The sequence below is a fragment of the Tamandua tetradactyla genome, chromosome 5 (genome assembly GCF_023851605.1).
Source record: "Tamandua tetradactyla isolate mTamTet1 chromosome 5, mTamTet1.pri, whole genome shotgun sequence".
NCBI lineage: Eukaryota > Metazoa > Chordata > Mammalia > Pilosa > Myrmecophagidae > Tamandua > Tamandua tetradactyla.
The window spans coordinates 96,135,243-96,162,503 of record NC_135331.1 but is presented as its reverse complement, the minus strand read 5'-3'; the positions used below and the strand labels follow the sequence as shown (position 1 = coordinate 96,162,503).

Below are 27,261 nucleotides of genomic sequence, written 5' to 3'. Positions count from 1 at the left end.
CAACAAGCTCAAATAGTGACTGCTCCCTTCTCAACTTCCAACACTTAAACTGATAATACTATGTAGCCTGAGAAGAACCACACAGCTGGCTTGTTGACTGAGGCCATCGGGTCACATCTCGTGTGGCCCATACCTCATAGGCCTCTTTTCTCCTCTTCCTTAAGCCAAAGATTCTGCTGCTATCCCCTATTTTTACAACTATCATCAACTACTCTCTTCATAGTTTAATTTTCTAAAAACAAGCACCCAAGCCACTGTAATACTATGCTACGTTGCTTTTTATATTAAAATATCATAGTGCCAACCACTATGAGGAAATGAATAGAAAATTTGAGAGACATAATAGGGAGAGTACAGTTCTAAAACTAAAGCAGTTCTTATAATCAGTGTCCCTAATGTACAGTTTCTGATTTCTAGCTAAATAATCCTCTCAAGTACCTTGTAACTCTTCACAAAGTTAAACGCTTTCTTGATAGGTATAATAACAATAACAATATTTAATGTCTACTGAACATCAACCATAGACTATGCGAAGCTTCTTCTACAAAGTAGTTCATGAGGTAGATACTGTCATTACCACACTTTGCACAGCAAGTGGAGATTAAAGGGGTCAAGCAGCAAAGGTAGTCAAACTCTATATCCACTGTTACACTGACTTCTTGAGGATGGATCTGAAAATATACTTAAAGTCAAGAACTACAGAAAAATCGTTCATTTTAACATATCTTCTGAGAATAAGAAGTTTCCCACACATTCAAGACAAGATTATTCTATAACCATGGTAACAAGTAGCCCCTAGAACTGGTGGCTAATCCCATGTAATAGAACAACTCACCTCAGTTCACAAACTTTTTGCCCCACAAAGTCTGCTAAACCACAAACCAATCAATGTCAATTCCTCCCTTGTGAAAATCAACCAGTTGGGAGGGGCTTCCACCAACAACAGTCTCATCTAAGTAAACTCGCTTCTGCAGATATTATTGCCCTATTTACACCCTCGTTTCTTGATCTCCAAGCTGCCCGAACACCCTCTACAGGATCAGCGGTCTGTTCTGCTAGGAACACTGTGCCTGACTAGCATAACCTTTATTACAGGAAGAAACAAATTCAGTTTTATATTTTTATTTCAGACATTAAGTGCTGCTCTCATCATCCTTCGACATTCTAATTCCAAATGGAATACCATCTCAGGAGACCTCAAACTGTTTGACTACTATATCATGCACATAAACCCCTCTGCACAGTGACCTAAAAAAGAGGTTCAGTCATAGTTTTATTTGTGTGACTGCCACATTTAAAAATCAGCCTCCGTGACATATATATATATATATATATATATATATATATATATATATATATATATATATATATATATATTAGAATAACATTGGTGGCACAGAATTATTTAATATTCCTAATATTGTACCAAGGTAACAACTGCTTGCTAATAAATAAGGTTATAGTTCATATGAAAGCACAGACACCTTACATAATAAATATTTTTAGTACCTGTGTGCAATTCAAGTGCTCCTACAACAATAATAGGCTTCAACTCTTCAATCTCCTGCTCAAAAGTAGCATAGTGTAGAATTTCTGATCTGATTTCAGTCAGAGAAGGGTTGTTAGCCAAAAACTCCTGTAGTAAGGAAACAGTTCATCAATGTTTTAATTTTTTTCTTTGAATACTTGTTACTATGAACATTTCCAAATCTACCCAGAAGTAGAATACAGATCTTCAGATAGCCATCATCCAGATTCAACAATCCAAATGTGGTCCTATTTATCTCTTTTTCTCCCTTCCTCCATCTCTCCTTACTTCCTTTCTCCCTGTTTTTAAAAAATTCCATTTTATTTGGGTAAAATATGCATAGCATAAAAACAATTTTAACCATTATTAAGAGTACAATTTGGTGACACTAAGTACACTAACAATGTACTAGTATCTATTTTCATCACCCAAAACAGAAATTTGTACCCACAACTTCCCATTCTTCCCTTCCACTAGCCCCTGCTAACTATTCTGCTTTTCGTCTCTATTAATTCACTTATTCTGAGTATTTCATATAAGATAGATCATACAATACATGTACTTTGTGTCTGGATAATTTCACTAAACATGATCTCTTCAAGGTTCATCCATATTGTACTATGTATTAGTACTTCTTTTTTTTTTTAATGGCTAAATAACAATTCACTCCTTTGGATATATACCGAGATGTTGACTGCCAGGTCATATAGTCATTTTCTGTTTAACTTTCTGAGGAACCACCAAAATGTTTCACACAGTGGCTGTACCATTTTCTCACCAACAGTATATAAGGGGTAATTTTTTTTTTTTAATTACCCCTTCTCTTTTTTTTTTTTTTTTAATTAACGGAAAAAAAGAAATTAACCCAACATTTAGAAATCATACCATTCTACATATGCAATCAGTAATTCTTAACATCATCACATAGATGCATGATCATTATTTCTTAGTACATTTGCATCGGTTTAGAAGAACTAGCAACATAACCGAAAAAGATATAGAATGTTAATATACAGAAAAAAATAAAAGTAATAATAGTAAAATCAAAACAAAACAAAACAAAAACCTATAGCTCAGATGCAGCTTCATTCAGTGTTTTAACATGATTACTTTATAATTAGGTATTATTGTGCTGTCCATTTTTGAGTTTTTGTATCTAGTCCTGTTACACCGTCTGTATCCCTTCAACTCCAATTGCCCATTATCTTACCCTGTTTCTACCTCCTGCTGGACTCTGTTACCAATGACATATTCCAAATTTATTCTCGAATGTCTGTTCACATCAGTGGGACCATACAGTATTTGTCCTTTAGTTTTTGGCTAGACTCACTCAGCATAATGTTCTCTAGGTTCATCCATGTTATTACATGCTTCATAAGTTTATCCTGTCTTAAAGCTGCATAGTATTCCATCGTATGTATATACCACAGTTTGTTTAGCCACTCTTCTGTTGATGGAGATTTCAGCTGTTTCCATCTCTTTGCAATTGTAAATAACGCTGCTATAAACATTGGTGTGCAAATGTCCGTTTGTGTCTTTGCCCTTAAGTCCTTTGAGTAGATTCCCAGCAATGGTATTGCTGGGTCATATGGCAATTCTATATTCAGTTTTTTGAGGAACTGCCAAACTGCCTTCCACAGTGGTTGCACTATTTGACATTCCCACCAACAGTGGATAAGTATGCCTCTTTCTCCGCATCCTCTCCAGCACTTGTCATTTTCTGTTTTGTTGATAATGGCCATTTTGGTGGGTGTGAGATGATATCTCATTGTGGTTTTGATTTGCATTTCTCTAATGGCCAGGGACACTGAGCATCTCTTCATGTGCCTTTTGGCCATTTGTATTTCCTCTTCTGAGAGGTGTCTGTTCAAGTCTTTTTCCCATTTTGTAATTGGGTTGGCTGTCTTTTTCTTGTTGAGATGAACAATCTCTTTATAAATTCTGGATACTAGACCTTTATCTGATATATCATTTCCAAATATTGTCTCCCATTGTGTAGGCTGTCTTTCTACTTTCTTGATGAAGTTCTTTGATGCACAAAAGTGTTTAATTTTGAGGAGCTCCCATTTATTTATTTCCTTCTTCAGTGTTCTTGCTTTAGGTTTAAGGTCCATAAAACCACCTCCAGTTGTAAGATCCATAAGATATCTCCCAACATTTTCCTCTAATTGTTTTATGGTCTTAGACCTAATGTTTAGATCTTTGATCCATTTTGAGTTAACTTTTGTATAGGGCGTGAGAGATGGGTCTTCTTTCATTCTTTTGCATATGGATATCCAGTTCTTTAGGCACCATTTATTGAAGAGACTGTTCTGTCCCAGGTGAGTTGGCTTGACTGCCTTATCAAAGATCAAATGTCCATAGATGAGAGGGTCTATATCTGAGCACTCTGTTCGATTCCATTGGTCGATATATCTATCTTTATGCCAATACCATGCTGTTTTGACCACTGTGGCTTCATAATATGCCTTAAAGTCAGGCATCGCTAGACCTCCAGCTTCGTTTTTTTTCCTCAAGATGTTTTTAGCAATTCGGGGCACCCTGCCCTTCCAGATAAATTTGCTTATTGGTTTTTCTATTTCTGAAAAATAAGTTGTAGGGATTTTGATTGGTATTGCATTGAATCTGTAAATCAATTTAGGTAGGATTGACATCTTAACTATATTTAGTCTTCCAATCCATGAACACGGTATGCCCTTCCATCTATTTAGGTCTTCTGTGATTTCTTTTAGCAGTTTTTTGTAGTTTTCTTTATATAGGTTTTTTGTCTCTTTAGTTAAATTTATTCCTAGGTATTTTATTCTTTTAGTTGTAATTGTAAATGGGATTCGTTTCTTGATTTCCCCCTCAGCTTGTTCATTACTAGTGTATAGAAATGCTACAGATTTTTGAATGTTGATCTTGTAACCTGCTACTTTGCTGTACTCATTTATTAGCTCTAGTAGTTTTGTTGTGCATTTTTCCGGGTTTTCGATGTATAGTATCATATCGTCTGCAAACAGTGATAGTTTTACTTCTTCCTTTCCAATTTTGATGCCTTGTATTTCTTTTTCCTGTCTAATTGCTCTGGCTAGAACCTCCAGCACAATGTTGAATAATAGTGGTGATAGTGGACATCCTTGTCTTGTTCCTGATCTTAGGGGGAAAGTTTTCAATTTTTCCCCATTGAGGATGATATTAGCTGTGGGTTTTTCATATATTCCCTCTATGATTTTAAGGAAGTTTCCTTGTATTCCTATCTTTTGAAGTGTTTTCAACAGGAAAGGATGTTGAATCTTGTCAAATGCCTTCTCTGCATCAATTGAGATGATCATGTGATTTTTCTGCTTTGATTTGTTGATATGGTGTATTACATTAATTGATTTTCTTATGTTGAACCATCTTTGCATACCTGGGATGAATCCTACATGGTCATGATGTATAATTCTTTTAATGTGTTGTTGGATACGATTTGCTAGAATTTTATTGAGGATTTTTGCATCTATATTCATTACAGAGATTGGTCTGTAGTTTTCTTTTTTTGTAATATCTTTGCCTGGTTTTGGTATGAGGGTGATGTTGGCTTCATAGAATGAATTAGGTAGTTTTCCCTCCACTTCGATTTTTTTGAAGAGTTTGAGGAGAATTGGTACTAATTCTTTCTGGAATGTTTGGTAGAATTCACATGTGAAGCCATCTGGTCCTGGACTTTTCTTTTTAGGAAGCTTTTGAATGACTAATTCAATTTCTTTACTTATGATTGGTTTGTTGGGGTCATCTATGTCTTCTTGAGTCAAAGTTGGATGTTCATGTCTTTCCAGGAACCCGTCCATTTCATCTAAATTGTTGTATTTATTAGCGTAAAGTTGTTCATAGTATCCTGTTATTACCTCCTTTATTTCTGTGAGGTCAGTAGTTATGTCTCCTCTTCCATTTCTGATCTTATTTATTTGCATCCTCTCTCTTCTACTTTTTCTCAATCTTGATAAGGGCCCATCAATCTTATTGATTTTCTCATAGAACCAACTTCTGGCCTTATTGATTTTCTCTATTCTTTTCATGTTTTCAATTTCATTTATTTCTGCTCTGATCTTTGTTATTTCTTTCCTTTTGCTTGCTTTGGGATTAGTTTGCTGTTCTTTCTCCACTTCTTCCAAGTGAACAGTTAATTCCTGCATGTTTGCCTTTTCTTCTTTTCTGATATAGGCATTTAGGGCAATAAATTTCCCTCTTAGCACTGCCTTTGCTGCATCCCATAAGTTTTGATATGTTGTGTTTTCATTTTAATTTGCCTTGAGGTATTTACTAATTTCTCTTGCAATTTCTTCTTTGACCCACTCGTTGTTTAAGAGTGTGTTGTTGAGCCTCCACGTATTTGTGAATTTTCTGGCATTCCGCCTATTATTGATTTCCAACTTCATTCCTTTATGATCCGAGAAAGTGTTGTGTATGATTTCAATCTTTTTAAATTTGTTAAGACTTGCTTTGTGACCCAGCATATGGTCTCTCTTTGAGAATGATCCATGAGCACTTGAGAAAAAGGTGTATCCTGCTGTTGTGGGATTTAATGTCCTATAAATGTCTGTTAAGTCTAGCTCCTTTATAGTAATATTCAGATTCTCTATTTCTTTATTGATCCTCTGTCTAGATGTTCTGTCCATTGATGAGAGTGGGGAATTGAAGTCTCCAACTATTATGGTATTTGTGTCTATTTCCCTTTTCAGTGTTTGCAGTATATTCGTCACGTATTTTGGGGCATTCCGGTTCGGTGCGTAAATATTTATGATTGTTATGTCTTCTTGTTTAATTGTTCCTTTTATTAGTATATAGTGTCCTTCTTTGTCTCTTTTAACTGTTTTACATTTGAAGTCTAATTTGTTGGATATTAGTATAGCCACTCCTGCTCTTTTCTGGTTGTTATTTGCATGAAATATCTTTTCCCAACCTTTCACTTTCAACCTATGTTTATCTTTGGGTCTAAGATCTATTTCCTGTAGACAGCATATAGAAGGATCCTGTTTTTTAATCCATTCTGCCAGTCTATGTCTTTTGATTGGGGAATTCAGTCCATTAACATTTAGTGTTATTACTGTTTGGATAATATTTTCCTCTGCCATTTTGCCTTTTGTATTACATATATCATATCTGACTTTCCTTCTTTCTACACTCTTCTCCATACCTCTCTCTTCTGTCTTTTTGTATCTGACTCTAGTGCTCCCTTTAGTATTTCCTGCAGAGCTGGTCTCTTGGTCACAAATTCTCTCAGTGACTTTTTGTCTGAGAATGTTTTAATTTCTCCCTCATTTTTGAAGGACAATTTTGCTGGATATAGGAGTCTTGGTTGGCAGTTTTTCTCTTTTAGTAATTTAAATATATCATCCCACTGTCTTCTAGCCTCCATGGTTTCTGCTGAGAAATCTACACCTAGTCTTATTGGGTTTCCCTTGTATGTGATGGATTGTTTTTCTCTTGCTGCTTTCAAGATCCTCTCTTTCTCTTTGACCTCTGACATTCTAACTAGTAAGTGTCTTGGAGAACGCCTATTTGGGTCTAATCTCTTTGGGGTGCGCTGCACTTCTTGGATCTGTAATTTTAGGTCTTTCATAAGAGTTGGGAAATTTTCAGTGATAATTTCTTCCATTAGTTTTTCTCCTCCTTTTCCCTTCTCTTCTCCTTCTGGGACAACCAGAACACGTATATTTGTGTGGTTCATATTGACCTTGAGTTCCCTGATACCCTGTTCAAATTTTTCCATTCTTTTCCCGATAGTTTCTGTTTGTTTTTGGAATTCAGATGTTCCATCCTCCAAATCACTAATTCTATCTTCTGTCTCTTTGAATCTATCATTGTAGGTATCCATTGTTTTTTCTATCTTTTCTACTTTGTCCTTCACTTCCATAACTTCTGTGATTTGTTTTTTCAGTTTTTCTATTTCTTCTTTATGTTCAGCCCATGTCTTCTTCATGTCCTCCCTCAATTTATCGATTTCGTCTTTGAAGAGGTTTTCCATTTCTGTTCGTATATTCAGCATTAGTTGTCTCAGCTCCTGTATCTCATTTGAACTATTGGTTTGTTCCTTTGACTGGGCCATATTTTCAATTATTTGAGTGTGATCCGTTATCTTCTGTTGGCGTCTGTGCATTTAGACAGATTTCCCTGGGTATTGGATCCAAAAGTTTGGAAGATTTTTCTGTGAAATCTCTGGGTTCTGTTTTTCTTATCCTGCCCAGTAGGTGGCACTCGTGGCACACGTTTGTCTGCGGGTCCCACCAGTAAAAGGTGCTGTGGGACCTTTAACTTTGGAAAACTCTCGCCATCCAGGAGGTTCGCCAGCCAAAGTGGCTTGGAAGAGTGCCAGCCGGCCCGGGGTATGAACGCGGGGAGGGTCGCTGGCCGCCGCAGCCTGGGAAAGCGCCCGTCCGAATTTCCTAGTCGGCCCGGGGCGACAGGCGTGGCGGGAGGGCGCCAGCGGCAGTGGCCCGCCCGGGAGAGTGCACGTTCCCAGGGAGTCACGGGTTTGGAAGGGGCCTCCCCCACCCGTCACCGTTCTCCGCAGCCTGGGGATTTCTGATCCAATTCTCTCAGTTGGTCCGGGGGGCTGCGCGTGGTGTGGGCGCCAGCCGCCGCGGTTTCAGGGGACCGCCTCTCCAATTCTCCCAGCCGGCCCGGGAAGGGGGAAGGGAGTGACTCCGGCCACTTGCCGCCCTGCCTGGTGAAGCCTGTGCGCCTCGGTGATCTCACCCGAGCGGCTTCTCTAAGCCAGCCAGCCGTTCCAGGATGGGGTACGCTGTCTTTTTTATCTCTGTTGTGGCTTTGGGAGCTGTTCTGTATCGTTTCTACTCCCTTAGTAGCTGTCCTGGAGAAGAAACTAAGATCTGCGCGTCTTACTAAGCCGCCATCTTCTCCCCTCTCCCCAATTTTTTTTTAAATAGCCAACCTGGTGGCTGTGAAGTGGTATTTCATTGTAGTTTTGATTTGCATTTATCTAATGGCTAAAGATGTTGAGCATCTTTTCATGTGCTTTGGGTGAGTGGTATATTTTCTTTGAAGAAACATCTATTCAAATCCTCTGTTCATTTTAAAAATTGGGTTGTCTTTTTTGTTGTTGAAGTGCAGGAACTCTTTATGTATTCTTATCAGATACATGATTTTAAAATATATTCTCCCATTTTGTAGGCTGTTTTTTCCCCTTTTTGATAATGTCTTTCGATGCACAAAGTTTTTAACATAGATGAAGTCCAATTTATCTAATTTTTCTTTTGTTGCTTGTGGTTTGAGTGTGTTTCAGTTTGCTAAGGCTGTCAGAATACAATGTATTCTTTATAAAAACCAAAAATCAATTGGTTTTTGTAAAGGGGATTTATTAAGTTACAAGTTACAATGCAAAGGCTGTGAAAATGTCCAAATTAAGGCACATGGCGACATCGGTTGTCCTTCTCTTCTGGCTTCTGGGTTCAAATGGCTCTCTCAGTAGCTCTGCATCTTCAGTCATCTGTGTCTTGGTTTTGTCATCTCTCTGCTCTCTGTGTTTGCTCTCTTACAGGACTCGGTAAGTAGATTAAGACCCACCTTGAATGGATGGTGTTATATGTCTGTGCAAACAACCTAATCTAAAGGTCCTGCCCACAATTGGGTGGGTCATATCTCCACAGAAACATCCTAATCAAAAGTTACCACCCAACAATAGGTCTACCCTCACAAGATTGGATTAGAAGAACATGGCTTTTCTGGGATACATAAGAGTTTCAAAACAGCACATGGTATAACATCTATTGCCAAATACAAAGCCCTGAAGATATTTCCCTCATTGTCTTATAACTTTTCTAGTATTAGCTATGATATTTAGGTCACTAATCCATTTTCATTAGTTTTTGTGAATGGTGAGACATAGGAGTCCAACTCATTCTTTTGCATATAGATTTCCAGTCATCCCATTACCATTTTCTGAAAAGACTATTCTTTCCCCCATTAATGGACTTGACACCCTTGTCAAAATTTAACTGGCGTTAGATGGGTGGGTTTATTTCTAGAGCCTCCATTCTGGTACAATGGTCTATATGCATATGGATATCCTTATACCAATACCACAATGCTTTAATTACTGTAACTTTGTAGTAAGTTTTAAAATCAGGAAGTGTGAGTACTTCAACTATTTTTTGCCTCGTTCAAGACTGTTTTGGCTGCCCAACCCCATACAAGTCCATATGAATTTGAACATCAACTTTTCCATTACTGCAAAAAGGGTTCTGGAATTTTGGTAGGGATTACATTGAATTTGTAGATTGCCTTACATAGTACTGACACCTTAACAATGGTAAGCCGTCCAATCTATGAATGAGGCATGTCTTTCCATTTATTAAAGTCTTATTTCTTTCAGCAATGTTTTGTGGTTTTCAGTATATATGTCTTTCACCTCCTTGGTTAAAATTATTCCTATGTATTTATTATTTTAGGTGCTATTGTAAATAGAATTTCATATTTCTCTTTCATATTGTTCATTACTGGTATAAAGAAACTCAACTGATTTTTGTATGTTGATTCTGTACCCTGCAACTTAACTGACTTCATTTATTAGTTCTAATAGTTTTCTTGTGGATTCTTTGTGAATTCCTATATATAGGGCCATGTCATCTACAAAATGGGATACTTTTACCTTTTCCTTTCTAATTTGGATGCCTTTTTCTTCACACTGGCTAAAATTTCCAGTGTAATGTTCAATAACAGTGGTGACAGTGGGCATTTTTATCTTGTTCTTGATGTTAGAAAGCTTTCAGTTTTTCACCATTGAGTAAGATGTTTGCTATGGGTTTTTCACAAATGCTCTTTATCATATTGAGAAAATTTCAATTCTATTCCTAGTTTTCAGAATGTTCTTTATCATGAATGGATATTGGATTTGTAAAATGTCTTTCTCAAATGCCTCTGCATCTATTAAAATAATCATGTGCTGTTTTTCCTTCATTCTATTAACATGGTTCATTATACTGACTGATTTTCTTACATCAAATCACACTTGCTTTCCTGGAATGATCACTTGGCCATGGTGTATAAACCTTTTAATATGTTGTTGAATTCAGTTTCCTAGTAATTTATGGAGGATGTTTGTATTTATATTCATAAGGGATATTGATTTGTAAACTTGTTTTCTTGTGGTAGTTTTATCTGGTTTTGGTATCAAGGTAATGGTAGGCTCATAGAATGATTTAGGATGTGTTGCTCCTCTTCTGTTTTTTGGAAGAGTTTGAGAAGGATTGGTGTTAGTTCTTCTTTAAATCTTTGGCAAAATTCAGTAGCAAAGTCATCTAGTCCTGGACTCTTCTTTGTTAGGCATTTTGTTTTTGTTTTTGTTTTGTTTTGCATGGGCAGGCACTTGGAATCGATCCCGGGTCTCTGGCATAGCAGGTGAGAACTCTGCCTGCTGAGCCAACATGACCTGCTCCTATTAGGCAGTTTTGATGACTCTAATCTCTTTACTTGTCATATGTCTGTTGAGAGTCTCTAACTGACCTCTTCTTTTGATTCGTATGTTTCTAGAAATTGCTCATTTCATCAAGGTTATCTGATTTGTTGGTTTATAATTGTTCACAATATTCTCTTATAATCCCTTTTATTTCTGTAACATCAACAACATCCCCATCTCTATTCCTGATTTTAGTTGTGACCTATCTCATGTTTTCTTCGTCAGGCTGGCTAAAGATTTGTCGATATTATTCACCTTTTCCAAAAAAACGAACTTACAGTTGCATTGATTCTCAGTACTGTTTTTCTATTCTATATTTCATTTATCTCCGTTTTAATATTTACTATTTCCCTCCTTCTGCTAACTTTGGGTTTAATTTGCTTTTCTTTTTCTAGTTCTTTTAGGTATGAAGTTAGGTTGTTAATTTGTTATTTTTCTTCTTTTTAATGAAGGCATTTTCAGCTATAAATTTCCCTCTGAGCCCTGCTATGCTGCATATCCCATCAGTTTCCGTGTTGTCTTTTGCTTTCATTTGTCTCTATTTTCTAACTTCCCTTGTGATTCTTCTTTGAACCATAGTTGTTTAAGAGTATGCTGCTTAATTTCCACATATCTGTAAATTTTCCAGTTTCCCTTGTTCTTGATTTCTAGTTCCATACCATTGTGGTCAGAGAAGATACTTGTATGATATCTATCTTTAAAAAAATGTATCAAGATTTTATTTGCAGCCTAATAAATGAACTATCTTGGAGAACAATCCATGTGCACTTAAGAAGAATATGTTCTGCTATTATTGGCTGGAGTATTCTTATCTGTCATGTGTCATTGGTATAATATTTTTTGCAAGTCTTCTGTTTCCTAACCGATATTTTGTCTAGATGTTCTATGCATTACTGAAAGTGGTATACTGAAGTCTCCAACTATTATTGTAAAACTATTTCTCCCTTCAATTGTCTTTATTGCTTCGCATATGTGGGGATTCAATTGTTAAGTGAGTGTATGTTTATAATTATCTTCTGCTAGATCGCACCTTTTAACAATATACAATGCCCTTCTTTGTCTTTGTGAACTTTTTTGACTTAAAAATTATTATTTTGTATGACAATAATACAGGCATTTTGGCTCTCTTTTAATTACTATTTGCATGGAATGTCTTTTTCCATCCTTTTACTTTAAATCTTTTGTGTCTATATCTCAAGTGAATCTCTTGTAGATATAAATGGATGTTTTTTCTTTTCATCTAAACGGCCAATTTCTGCCATTCAATAGGAGAGATTAATCCATTTACATTTAAGGCAATAACTGATAAGGATTTATTTCTTCCATTTATATATTTTTCTGTATATCTTCCATGTTTCTTGCTCCTCAATTACTCCTTACTGCCTTTTTTCACATTTAGTTGATTTTTTATAATTTACATTTGAATTTCCTTTTTTCCTGTACTCTCTATATTTTTTGTTTTCTTAGTAGATATCTTTGTTACTATTAACATCTTAAACTAATAACACTAGTTTTAATAATACCAGTTTAGTTTTATTAGTTTACAGATGCTCTATTCCCAGACATCTCTGATTCTCCTTCTTTATAATGTTACTGTCTCAGATTACATCTTATAACTATTATATCTATAATAGTTTTAGTTATTGTTTTAGACATTTATGTTTTACAACACAGAAGTGCAGAAAAGAAACATTCCTTATTTCTTCTTACAGCTTCAAGTTTCTATCTAATGTCCTTTCACTTGAGTCTTAATGACCCTTTAACACTTTTTGTAGTGCAGATCTTCTGGTAAAGAACCCCTTTGACTTTTTTTATGTCTTAATTTATCCTTCATTTCTGGAGGATAATTTTGCCAAATATGGAATATTTTGTTGACAATTTAATCTTATTGAGGATAGTATGTTTGTTATAGGTAGTTTCTCTTTTGCTTTCAAACTTGCCTCTTCATCATTGGATTTTCACAATTTTGTTATAATGTGTCTTGGTGTAAATTTCTGAGTTTATCCTTGTCAGAGTTTATTGGGCTTCTTATGTATATATATTTACATCTTTTATCAGATTTGGTTCTGGCCACTATTTCATATAGCAATTTTTCCCCTCTCTTCCTCCATCCTTCTGGGACTCCTATGATGCATATGCATACTCTTGATGGCATCCCAACAATGCCTAAGGCTCTGTTCAGTTTTCTTCATTCTTTTATCTTTCTGATCTTCACAATGGATAATTTCAATTGTTGTCTCTTTAAATTCACTGATCCCTTCTTCTGGTTGCTCAAATCTGCTGCTGAATCTCTGTGGTTGCTTGAAAACTGATATGCACCCAGAAAAGCCATGTTCTTCTAATCCAATCTTGTGGGGCCAGACATACTGTTGGGTGGGACCCTTTGATTAGGGTGTTTCCCTGGAGATGTGACCCCACCCATTCAAAATGGGTCTTAACTTACTGGAATCCTTTAAGAGAGAAATATTTTGGAGAGAGAGATCAGAGCCATAGAGAGTAGAGAGACACAGACATTTGGAGATGCAGAAGGAAACTGCCCCAGGAGAGACCAGAAGCTGAGAGAGGCATTTTTGAAACCAACCCTGCTGGAGAGAAGGGCCAGCACCTGTCACCGTGTGCCTTCCTATGTAACAGAGAAACCCTGGACATGGTCAGCCTTTCTTGAGTGAAGGTATCCTCTTATTGATGCCTCAACTTGGACATTTTCATGGCCTTAGAACTGTTAAGTTCGTAACCTAATAAGTCCCCTTCAAAAAAGCCCATCCATTTCTGGTATATTGCATTTTGGCAGCATTAGCAAACTGAAACGATCCCTTTCTGTTATGGTCCTTTCACTTTCAGTATATCTGTTTGGTTGCTTTCTATCATTTCTAGCTCTTTATTTTGTTCAGACAGCATTTTCCTAATTTCCTTTGATGCTTTGACCAAGGTTTTCTTTAGCTCAGTGAACATTTAGACATTTGATTTAATGCCTTTGGCTAACAATGTATGAATGAGATTCTTTCAGATTAGTTTCTATTTTTTTCTTGAGATGGGCCATACTTTCCCATTTCTTTGTGTGTTTTTAAATTTTTTGTTGGGAATTGGATATTCTGAGTATAATTATGTTGTAACTTTGGAAATCTAATCCCTCTTCTCTGGGATTGTTGTTTTTTTTCCCTTGTTGAGGTTTGGAATTGTCAGTTTGTGACTTTTCCAAACTATTTTTTTGCCAAAAGGGGAAAGGTAAGGGAAAAAAGGTCCTGTCTCTTTAAGACTCCTCTGTCACTTCTGCCTTTGGGATTGAACCACAGCCACCTTCAGTGCCAGCTCCCCAGTGATCAAATACAGCAATTGTCAATCAGACCACACACACACCCAGTTTTAGGAAGACTATGTCATGACTGCCCACCCTGGCACCAGCATTCTATAGCAGACACACAGGCTGCAGTTCACAAGGTAGCTACCAAGTAGTTTGGAAAAAGGGGATTATAGCCACTATGTGAAAGATGAAATTCACCAATCATTACTAAAATTTACCTGCCTCTTTATACAGTTCTTCCCTGGATGCTGCAAGAGTTCTGCTAGAATCAAGAGTTCCAAAATAGTTGATTCATATAGTTACCACCTGCTCTTTTAGTGAAACAGTCAATTCCTGAAGCTTTCTATTCTGTCATCTTTCCTACTTCTTTAATTTTTTTGACAAAATAAATCTTACATTTATAATAGTTAAGTTAGAAAATTAAAGTTGCATATATAATTTTACTTTTGTATCTGTTATTAGGTCAATGGCACAGTAAAGAAAAGTGATGTCTGGTGGTACTGGGGGAGGAGGCTATGCAAGGGAATTTCACAGGCTACCATGAGTCACTAACCAAAAATACAGCTGGGTCAATGTGAGTATACCTGGCTTCTGGACATCCTCTGGAACATAATCTGCACTCAATTCTCAAAGTGAATTTGAACTAAATCTTAACTAACACCTCATTTTTTTTCAACTGTTTTACAGTGTCGATGTGAGAATTACACCAAATAGCATGTCAGATCCTTGGCATTTACAAGTTTTTGGTCTCTTCTCATTAGTTCGTATCATTGTCACTGGTATTTTCTTGGTCCAGTGATTAGATATAAACAACTGAAGCCCAAACTATATCACATTCTTTTGTTATCAGCTGAATTATACCTTTACTTTCACATCTCGGTCCTCTGTCCAGAGAGTCTTATACTTTTGAAAGTCTTGCAAAGCCTCATTTGCTGCCTTTCTTAGGGAATTCACAGAAGAGGAAAGGAGGAGCACCAACTTTGAAATATCCTTGTGCTCTGCTACCCCAGGGTAAAAATTCTTCAACTTCCTTGGAGGAATAACTTCTTCAAAAGATCCTGAAAACACAAGTTTTTATACTATAAGTAACTTCTCTGTTCAATTTTAATACTATTAACCTTAATAATTTATAGATTTTTTCAAATTATTTTCTTAAACATGCTCATTGCAAGTAATTAATAGTTATTGTCTAGCTATCTTCATTTATTCTTATCAAACTATTGTGTTGAGTGTTGAGGTCTAGATTTCTTTACTGTGGAAACACTATGTTTTTTAGGGGGTACAACTGAAACATGCTAACTAAAGACACAAAAAATTAAAATGTTCTCCAAGAAAAGGTCAAGAGAATTGAAAATAACTAGCCCACAGAATTGCATAATGGATAAGGGAGAGTGATATCACCATATTACCCAAATGACTTTAGGCCAGTTATTTAATCTTTACAGCTATATTGTGAGGATTAAAGAAGATAATATATATTCCTCTTCAGCTTAACATCTGGTATATAGAGATCATGCAATAACTCTCACAATTATTAACATCTCTTACTAAAAGACAAATCTGATCCTGTAATTCCCCTATCAAAGATTCTCAAATATTCTCTGTCAAACAGACATCACACACATATCACTTTACTTTCTTAAAGTAATTACTAACAATTCAAACTCACAGAATTACGTATTTCCAGATACTTTTTAAATGGTCAAACCAGTAATGTTAGGCAAACATTCCAGCACAGTAACAACTAGCTGAAGATAAGAAGTGTCTTCTTTTTTAATTTGCATGTCTATTTTATTTCCATAAGAAAAATATCATCTACGTAAATTTTGAGTCCACTTTCTTCTTCTCTATCTCTACCATTCAAACCCTAAGTTTACTTTTACTCAAAGCAGAATCACATATCTGACATAAAAACTAAATACACTTCACATCATTAAATTAAATAGTATTCAAGTCAAGGATGCTCTTTATTATTTTTCAGATAGTAACTCATTTTTCCTACATGTTGCTTCTTTTTACTTTTATCTGTTTGCGCAACTATGTAATGAATGAATCTTCACATTCAGTAATATCAGTGTGTATAAATGTAATTTATAACATCTATAATTAGATTCATCATCTAATCTTCAATTCAATCAATCCCCCATTATATGGTTCTTACATAATAAACTTCAGATATTTTAGTCAAATTTAGACTTTTCAACATCAATTATAAAAATTAAGATGTTAACTTAAAAGTATTATGAAAATTCCAGGCATAACAACACTGGGGCCATTTATAGTCATGCTGTTGTGAGAGGTCCTTGGACATCTGCTTCAATCTCAACATAGTCCCCTTTGCACAGAGCAGCAACCTGGTAGGTAGCTCTAGCAGGAAAATTACTCTTGAAATACCATTTGTAGATCTCAGTGACAGTACTAAAATCATTTATGTCAGCCAACAAAACAGTTGTTTTTACCACATTAGCAAAGCTACAGCCTGCAGCTTTCAGAATACTGCTCATGTTTTAAGAGATTGTTAAGCTTCTGCTGTTACCCCTCCTGGTACAAGCTATCCTGTCCCCTTGATGGGTCCACGCCTAGCTGTCCTGAAATATAAATGGTCCTGTCGACAAAACACAGTTTCACTAAAACAACCAATGGCCCCTTGAGTTTTCGTGGCACTGATCACTTTTCTGATGAAGGACGATATGGCTAACCCTTTTTCCTAATGGCCCCTTGATGAGCAAGTCCCTACATCATCCCCAGCTCGCTTCACCTTGACTAACTCTGAGTACTATCTTCTAAGGTACATCCCCTATTGAATTTACCACAGGCTCAATGAACTGACCTAAGTGCAGGTCATTCATTTGCAACAGCTTCTGAATATTTGATCTTTCAACCTCTCAGCTACAGCTTTGAGTATGAACTCTGTGACAGTCTATTCCTCCTATGTGAAATTTTCTCTTTGCTGTCTGCCACACCACAACTCATCTTTCAAGACCTGTCTCAAATGACAATTTCTGATTGTTGCCTTTTGTATTCATCCCTGTGCCCATGCAGCTTTGCAAATAAATGCCTCAGATGCAGGATATATCACTGTACTCTATATCTTTATCCATCTCTCTTTGCTATGAGATCTTTAACAGCAGGGAACTATATCCCATTTATTTTTGCACCTTTTCCACACCCAATCTCCAGTACTTCAGACCGTCTTTATAACTCCAGAGAATTTTGCTAAGAGTATTTGTGTTGTTGTTTTTAGTGAGACTGGGAAGTTAATGCTTAATGGGTACAGAGTTTGTTTGGGGTGATGGAAAAGTTTTCATGACGGATGGTGGCATTGTAGCACAACATTGTGTAAATAATGACACTGAATTGTATGCTTGAAGATAGTTAAATTGGGAAATGTTATGTTTTATATGTTACCACAATTTTTTAAAAGATAAAAGAAATATCAGAAATGCAATCAAGGATTCCTGTACATGGAAAGTTGATAATAGCTTATCCGTGACAGTGAAAAATTGGAAACATCTACATTTCCAACAATAGGATGATGATAATAAATATTGGTATTGCATATGGGGAAAAAAAGACCACTAACTAGTTGTTAGGATTCTAAGATTCTATTCATCTGACATTTGCTTCAACATCCTTACTCTCTTCCTTCTTCAGCTGTTTCCCTGCGCTTAAATGGAACACATCAGTGGAGGTATGGCTGGGACTGACAACTACATTCTTGGTGTGACGGATCTGCTGCTGCCCCCAGTGAGCCACTCCTCTGCTGACCTCCAGAGTTAACTGGATCATACGGTTAATGGCTTGTTGAATGTCATCCAAACTAGGAACCATTACCTGTAGAAAGAAGAAACAAGTTCACAGTTCTACACCAGATACGATCTGATTCTCACCACACCCATTCCCCACTGAACGGGGAAAGCCTAAGAGGGCCCAGTGGGAGGCAGCTTTGAGAAGAAGAATGTTGGAGGATGTGCTACAGACTTTCTCTATCCTAAAATTTTCCCATTCTATCAATATTTGCAGGCAGAAAGGGGACAAACTCAGTACTTGTTGCCCTTCCCTGTGAGGGTGTGTGGTAGTTAGATTCAGTTGTCAACTTGGCCAGGTGAAGGCATCTAGTTCTATTGCTGTGGACAGGAGCTAATGGCATGTGAACCTCATCTGTTGCTGATTACATCTGCAGTCGGCTAGGAGGCGTGCCTGCTGCAATGAATGATGTTTGACTTAATTGGCTGGTGCTTAAATGAGAGACTCAACGTAGCCCAGCCAAAGCAGTTCAGCATATCTCATCTCAGCACTCACAGCTCAGCCCAGGCCATTGGACATGCAGAAAGGAATCACCCCAGGAAAGTTGTTGGAACCCAGAGGCCTAGAGAGAAGGCCAGCAGAGACCACTCTGTGCCTTCCCATGTAAGAAAGAACCTCAGTTGAAAGTGAGCTGCCTTTCCTCTGAAGAAGTAATGAAATAAATCCCCTTTTATTAAAAGCCAATTCTTCTCTGCTGTGTTGCATTCCGGCAGCTAGCAAACTAGAACAGGGTGGTGGGATAAAAAGTAAATTATGAATTGGTTGTGGATGTCCACGGAGCAAAAAAGTTTCAAGGAGCCGTACCATAAAGACTATGACCTCTGTTCTTTGAAATGTGCCAAGTAAACTCAGAAACTCTCCTATAGGAGGTCAGACAGTATACATACGGTGTAAGGTGAGCCAGAAGTTGTCTGCCCTTATCCACTGGCCCATCACTGAATGTACCTCAGTTATCCCATGTGGCTTGTAGTTACAGATGCCAAAAAGTAGTTGGGTTAGTGGTAGGAATAAATGCAATGGGAAGGAATGAAAGACCCATGATGCTCAAAGCATAGCCTCTTTCTTTCTATTCTGCCATCTTTAGTGAGTTACTTCATGGTCCTATGTTTGAGATAGGGATTGGGGCTTCTAAGATGATATTATTTAGATAATTTAATGTCTGAAGTAAGAAAAAAGTAAAAAGATTTATAAAGTACTACCAGTTGATGACAGAACAGACACAACTCTTAAATCAACCTTCAATACGTATGAATTATACATATGTAGTTTTTTATCATAAAGATAAATAACATTTTGATTTTTTGTTAAATACCAAGGTGAAGTTTAAAAATACACAGGAAAACATCCAAAGAGACAACACATTAAATGCAATACATGACCCTGGACTGGATCTAATAATGGAGGAGAAAAGGACATTATTGGGATATATGAAAAAATTGGAATAAAGATTCTTAAAGTTCTGGAACTTGACAACTTAATGTTAGCTACATAAGTGAATATCCTTGTGCTTAGGAAATGCACATGTGTTCAAGGAGCATAATGTATACAACCTACTTTAAAATGTTCAGAAAATTTATAGATAGATGTAATGATGATAGATAGAAAGAATGATAAAGCATATTCGGCTAAATGTTAAAATTGGTGCATCTGGGTATCCGAGTGGCAAGGGGAGTATGTTGGAGTTCTCTGTATGGATTCTGTATTATTTTTTTTTCAACTGTCCTGTAAATTTGAAATTTTTTCAAAATAAAAAGTTTAAGAAAAAAATATTTAAGAATAAGAGGTTACTCTTAAGTGAAAGTTCAGTTCTAATGCTATATCTCTTAAACACATTACTAAAATATCATTTTATTAAAAGCTTGAATATTAAATAATACTTACCACGTTAGGAATTGCAAGATGGACTTCAGTTTTTATAAAGGAAACAATATCTTCTGACCGTCTTCGCCCATAATGGCTGTAATAACATGGACATTTAGTTGATAAATCTTAATCTAAAATATCTTAAATAGCTACTCATGCTACAAGTTTCAGTCATAAAAATAAAGACCATTTTTAAAAATACAGAATTACATGACAAGACTAATATGTATAATGGAGTCACAAAATTCAGAGTTCTAGCATAACAAATTTTATATACTTAGAAGTAAAATATTATTCCCAAATATATTTTCTAGCATTTTGATGTTCTTTCTCAGTAACAATCACCTAACAATATTTACTTAAGGCATTTTTTTGTCCCAAGCCCTATAACAGATAGCAGGATGATTTTACTAACAAAAAGTATATACTTTCATGTATTATATATGTATGTATGTATATACACACACTTTTTTGCAAGATTAAAGAGATTTCTGGCCAATGCCTTCCAAAAATAGTCTTTTTAAACAACCAGACTCATTCACACACTGAAGCATAGCACACAAACATACACATAAATGCAAGTTTCTTCAAAAATTACTTAAGTATAGCAAGACTTGAAAATTCACATAAAGTTCATACATTAAAACTGCCTCTCTATCCCAAATACATCAAAATGGATCACACATAAAGGATATGAGAATTACTAAAAACAAGATAAATGTCCCTAAGAATCAGAAATGGACCAGAAACACCCTGGCCAGGATTCTAGATTGGAACAAGGCAGGGGGAAAGTTGGCTCCTGGGGAATACAGAGAACTGAAAGAACTCCATATGAGATGGGGGAACTCAAATGGGCTCACTATTTGAAGCCAAAACCTAAGATGATGCTCCCACTCAAGAAGTGAGGCAAAACAGCAAAAAAATAAGTTAAACCAACCTATTGCCTGCAGGTTGGGCTTTTCCAGAAGATGTTGGCCTGGAGTGACAGCTTCCAAAAAGCAACTAAGCCAGCCACCCATACGCAACTTGACCATATGGGCCATATCTCCAATATCTCAAGAGGAAGCAGTAACTGTGGACAAATAAAGTCTGGTTCTATACTCAAGGTTCCAAGGACCATGTGGGTCAAAAGTGAAACCCCTAGGCAGGGAAGAAGGGTAGGAGAGAGAAACACACAAAAAAGAGGGCTTACAAATCAAAATTCCAAGTCATATAGTAAGAAAGAAGGGCATAAACAGATCAATAATTATATAAAAAACTCACTCCAAATAAAATTCAATGTATAGAAGTATGGTAGACTCCCCAAAAGAATTGAAAGCAGAGATTCAAACAGATATTTGCACACTGCTGTTCACAGGGACATTATTCACATTTCCCAAAAGATGGAAGCAACTCAAGTGTCCATCAACCAATGAATGGAGAAATAAAATGTAGTATATAAACAACAGATTACTATTCAGCCATAAAGAGGAATGAAATTCTGATACATATGGCAACATGACTGACCCCTGAAGAATCATGCTGAGTGAATTAAGCAGACACAAAAGGACAGATATTGTATGATGTCACTAATATGAAATAATTAGAACAAGCAAATTCATAGAGTCAGAATAATAGGTTACCAAGGGATGGGGGGGAGTAGGAAGAGAAAATGAATGCTTAAAATGTAAAGGGTTCCTACATTTTAGAGTGATGGAAAAGTTTTAGATGGTGGTGATGTAGCATATCATTGTAAATATAATTAACAACATTGAATTATGTATGTGAATGTGGTTAAAGTGGAAATTTTAAGTTGTATATATGTTACTAGAATAAAAATTTACAAAAAAAGAAGTATGGAAGACTCTAAAATACATATATTAAGAACATTCAAAGAGAAAGATGAAGGCTACCTTCCATTAAAAAAAAGAAAGAAATTGCTAAACTAAAAAAAGCAGAGAAGTGATATAATATCTGCAGGATAAGGAAAAAAATATTTATTGAAATATTTTTAAATGCAATATATGGAATAATCTTTAGACTAGATAACAGAAATAGTAAGGAAGCCCAGAAAGGCAAAATGACAAAAACTATAACAGAATAGTTAGAAGACAGAAAGGACAGACTGTGAGGCCCCAATTTGAGATGACCACACATCCAGTGTACCCAGGAAAGTGCTATGATAAGTCTGTTTTAGTACCTCCCCTACACAGTTCTCCCTTCACTCACCCAAATGTTCTAGTTTAAGCAAAAAAAGTCACATGGTCAGTATATTCACTATTCAATTTATAGGAGTTCCAGAAGAAGAAAATGAAAGGAATGGCCTAGAAGCAATAAATGAAGAGGAAACTGCTGATATGTTCCAGAACTAAGGAAAAATAATTGCCCTCAAATAGAAACTACACTGTGAGAACAAGCAGAATTAAATGAAGATAAATCCACACGTTAAGAAAAACTGTAGAACATTAAGGATAGAAATAACCTTTAATTAGATTCACTGCAGACTTACTGACAACAACATAGGTAAGGAATAAAGGAATAAGTTCAAAATGCAGAGGTAAAGTAAAATTTTGTATCTACCCAAATTTCATGCAAGAATGAGGCAAAAAGGCATTTCAAACTTACAAAGAATAAGAGGGTTTGCCATTCATACATCCTCACTTAGGAACCAGTGAGATGAAAGAAGTATAAGATAAATTGGTGATTAATAAATAGTTCAATAAACTTGATTAATGTTGGCTCAAAAAGAATAAGATTATTTCAAGTATTCTAAAAAGTGTAGAACTAAAAGATCAAACAAAAATAATAAGGCAGGCACTTTTCAGGGAGTAAAGCATACCAAAGCCTGTATAGTCAGAAATAAGATTAGAGAACTGAAAGTTTACAGACAGTACATTTTTTTCTAACTCTAGAAAAAAAAATTGTCTATTTTAAAGTTAAGGGTACATTCCCTGCTCAAGGATAGGAAGGATAAATACAGTTGAGATGTTGATTCTCCCCAAATTGATCTACAAATTCAACGTGACATCAATCAAAATTCCAACAACCTACTTTGAGAACTTGGAAAAGCTAGTTACGAAATTCATCTGGAAGGGAACAGACCCCAAATAGCTAAAAGTATCCTAAAAAAAGAAGAACAAAGTGGGATGATTAACACTCCCTGACTTCAAAACCTATTACAAAGCCACAGTGGCCAAAACAGCATGGTTCTGACACAAAGATAGAAGCATTGACCAATGGAATCAAATCAAGAGTACAGAAGTAGGCCACCAAATCTATGGTCAACTGATTTTTGACAAGGTTCCCAACTCCTCTGAACTGGAACAAAACAGTCTTTTCAACAAATGGGCATGGAAGAACTGGATATAAATAGCCAAAAGAATGAAAGAGGGGTGGGCCACGGTGGCTCAGCAGGTAAGAGTGCTTGCCTGCCATGCCCGAGGACCCAGGTTCGATTCCCGGTGCCTGCTCATGTAAAAAAAAATGAGAGGACCTATCTTACACCCTACACAAAAATTAATTCAAAGTGGATCAAATACCTAATAGAAGAAATAGCACCATAAAGCTTCTAGAAGAAAACGTAGGGAAACATCTTCAAGAACAACAAAAAGAAAAAACAAATGGAAACTCCTCAAAATCAAATGTTTCTGCACCTTAAAAAACTTTGTCAAAAAGGTGAAGAGGCAGCCAACTCAATGAGAGAAAATATTTGGAAATCACATATTGGACAAAGGTCTGATATCCTGTATATACAAAGAAATCATACACCTCAACAACAAAAGAACAAATAACCCAATTCTAAAATGGGCTAAAGATATGAATAGCCATTTTTCTGAAGAGCAAATACAGATGGCTCAAAAGCACCTGAAGAGATGCTCATTTTCATTGGCTAGAAAGGAAATGCAGATCAAGACAACAATGAGATACCACCTCACACATAAGAATGGTTGCTGTTAAACAAACAGGAAACTATAAATGTTGGATAGGATGTGGAGAAACTGGGACACTCATGCACTGCTGGCGGGAATGTATAATGGTGCAGTCACTATGGAAGACTGTTTGACAGTTCCTTAGGAAACTAAATACCGAGTTGTCCTATGGCCCAGCAATAGCACTACTTGGTATATACCCAGAAGAGCTGAAAGTAATGACATGAATGGACATTTGCACACTGATGTTCACAGCAGCATTATTCACAATTGTCCAAAGATGGAAACAAACCAAAAGCCCCAAAACAGACAAGTGAATTAACAAAATATGGTATATACATACAATGGAATATTATACAGCAGTAAGACAGAATGATGTCCTGAAGCACATGACAAGATGGATGAGCCTTGAAGACATAATGCTGAGTTAAATAAACTAAACACAAAAGGATAGATACTGTACAATTCCACTTTTATGACCATGGTAAAAGTAAAATTACAGGCTTATAATACTGAATATATGGGACTTAGAGATATATAGAAGCTAGAGATGGGTGAACCATTCACTAATGAGATTAAACTCCAATGTAAGGGAACAGATAGGAGTGAAGGTGGTTCTCTAATGGGTCTATAAGTAATATAACAAATTGAAGGTGACAAGATTGAAAGGGGTTGAATAGACCTACGTGTCCCACTGATTAACACTAGAAATATAAATTAGTTCTTGCAAGAAATACTTGACAGGCATGATTGATGTACAAAGAGTGTTTAAGTCCTGGGTACAGAGAAAAAACTGCTATTGCATGCTATGGGCTATGTTAAAAGGAAACCATCAGCACTACCTCAGCAACAGGAGAGGTAAATAATGGGGAAAGGGACAAGAGTTAAGAGGAGGTTTTGATTTCCTATTTGGGTGAGGATGTGTTTATTGGTTTTCTTTCTTTTGGGAACAATGAAATTATCTAAAATTGAGACTGTTGATGAACTGTGGACTCTGGGCACTATACATGTTGTTAGATGAATGTAGGTGGCTGAAGGATGCACTGACGGAGAAGTAGATTGGTGAACAATGGTGTATACTTATAAATAAATGTTGTGCTAATAAAAAAAAAAAGGAACGAAGTTGTGAGGCAAGTAACGATGTGAATGAATATGTAGGATATTTGGTGAGGTAAAAAAAGTCAGAAACAAAAGAACAACAAAGGTATGGTTTCCTTTAGAAAATGCTTAAAAGAAAAAAGGGGCCTAGATTGTAAGCTTTTATACCAGACACATTTAGTCTGGAGTGGTAATTATTTCTGGATTTTGAGAAATATAAAACCTGATATTTAGAGATAAGAACGAATACAATCAGGTTGGGTTAAAGTAATTCAGAACAGGGGTAAGGAAGACAATGTCTACATTTTAGAACCACACATACTTTTTGAGACCAAAGAAAGAAAGGTCTATTTCATCTGGAACCAAAATTTTCTGTAGTACATAATCTAACTCAACCTATCTATATAGCTCATTTGAGCAACTGAAACACAGGGAGCCCAGAATAAAAAAGAGTCCTTTAATCTTGTATAACATAATATAATGCCTGGATACATCCTAAAGTACATTAAGCAGATAACCAAAAAGTATTGGCAAAGTCCCTTGAGAGACAGAAGAAAAAATATGGAACTATTAAACTTTATCATCAGGAAATCCCCTGATACTATGTCAAATTTTAGGGACACCCAAATCAATAGTTCATGCCCTAGATCAGGAGGCTTACTCTTTTGAAGCTTATGCAGGGAGTGGAGAAGCTTAGCTTACCTATAGGGATGCCTAAGAGTTACTTCTGAAGGACCTATTTTGTTGCTCAGATGTGGTCTCACTCTCTCTAAGCCCAATTTTCCAAGTGAAATCATTGCCCTCCCCCCTATGTGGGACATGACATCCAGGGGTGAAAGTCTCCCTGACGTCATGGGAGATGATTCCCAGGGATGAATCCAACCCTGGCACTGTGGGATCAACAATTCCATCCTGACCAAAAGGGGGAAAAGAAGTGTACCTAATAAAGAATCAGTTGCAGATAGTTCAAAAAGAGTTCAGAAGCTACTCTAGAGATTGCTCTTATGCAAACTTCACATAGAACTTGCTACCTATCGTAACCTGCCAACCCCCAACCAGGACCATTCCAGCCAATCCTAAAGAACACCTAGGGCAATATATAAGGTTCTACAAGGATTCCATGAACTAGAGTAACTTTCCAGAAACCTCCCTGGACCAGGTATGTCCTAAAACCTAGAAGGCCCAGCCTCTCCAGAACATCAGATAGTTCCATCTCCCTACCCCATATTAGTGACAGACCCTTCCAATATGAAAAAGTTAGAATGGCCATAGCCCAAACACCCCTAAAGAGAGGGAAAGAAAGATCAAAGGTGATGGTGGAGTTATACAGAGAAGATAGGATTTAACAAATGAATAAGATTGCTGAATCATTAAATTGATATCTCTTTTAATCTCCAGTATCTTAGAACAGCTAGAAGTAAAAACTTAAAATTGTGGAATTGTAACCCACGTCAAACTCTGAAATATGTTCTACAACTAAGTGCAGTGCTATTGCTTTTTTGTTTATATGTTATTTTCACACACAAAAAAAAAGATGGAAAAAAGTCAATTCTGATGATAAAAAAAAGTACTTAAGCCTCCTAACTGTCTATATTCTGGAGCAACTAGAAGGAAAATCTGAGAGGATCATATGGTAGCCCATGACAAACTCTGGGATTTGTCTGTAACTACTTGTTGAAGAATGCTTTGAAAAATATTGCTTTTTTATTTCTTTGCTTTCTATATATGTTATACTATACAATAAAAAAGTTAAGCCCTTTCTCCTCCTACTCCAGCGGCTCTCCAACCACCACCGTGCCCTCTTCTGCCTTCACCGGCTCCTCTGCCACTGTCCTCAACAGTCTTGCCATCCTCATCTTTCCTCCTCCAGAACAGCTACTAGGGGAGTAGAAACGATACAGAACAGCTCAAAAAGATCAAAAAGACAGCATACCCCATCCTGGAATGGCTGACTGGTTGATTGCATATGTAGAATGGTATGATTCCTAAATGTTGGGTTAATTTCTTTTTCCGTTTATTAATAAAAAAAAAAAAAAGAAAAAAAAAAGAAGGGTGATGCGTTTGTTTTACAAATAAGAAATTTTAACTTGTACAAGGTCTCATACTTAGTAAATGACAAACCAAGAATCAGACCTAGATCTGTCTGATTTTCAAGCCTGTTTATGTTCTGAGGTGAAATAAAGTGTTTAAATGAACACCTTAAAAATTTGAAAATACTGAGTAATTGCACTTTTGTTAAGTGGTAACTTTAGTTGTAGGGAGTAGGCAGCACTGATGTGGAGAAAGTAGGAACAGAAGGATTGGAAGTAGTGCAATG

The 27,261-nt window shown here is 36.3% G+C and overlaps 1 protein-coding gene and 1 pseudogene across 6 annotated transcripts in view; both read right to left on the bottom strand.

Annotated features, from left to right (window-relative positions):
- The window catches only part of DNAH8 (dynein axonemal heavy chain 8), a 453,252-nt gene that overhangs the window by 248,750 nt on the left and 177,241 nt on the right, over window positions 1-27,261 (bottom strand). For all 6 annotated transcript variants that reach the window (XM_077161688.1, XM_077161686.1, XM_077161689.1 and 3 more), the window contains 4 exons: window positions 19,957-20,032; window positions 17,907-18,102; window positions 15,130-15,326; window positions 1,510-1,636 (listed from right to left, as the gene is read on the bottom strand). In XM_077161688.1, coding sequence (XP_077017803.1) covers window positions 1,510-1,636; window positions 15,130-15,326; window positions 17,907-18,102; window positions 19,957-20,032 — 596 coding nt within the window. The remainder of the gene's footprint in view (window positions 1-1,509; window positions 1,637-15,129; window positions 15,327-17,906; window positions 18,103-19,956; window positions 20,033-27,261) is intronic.
- On the bottom strand, window positions 16,325-17,117 carry LOC143682219 (2-iminobutanoate/2-iminopropanoate deaminase pseudogene; annotated as a pseudogene).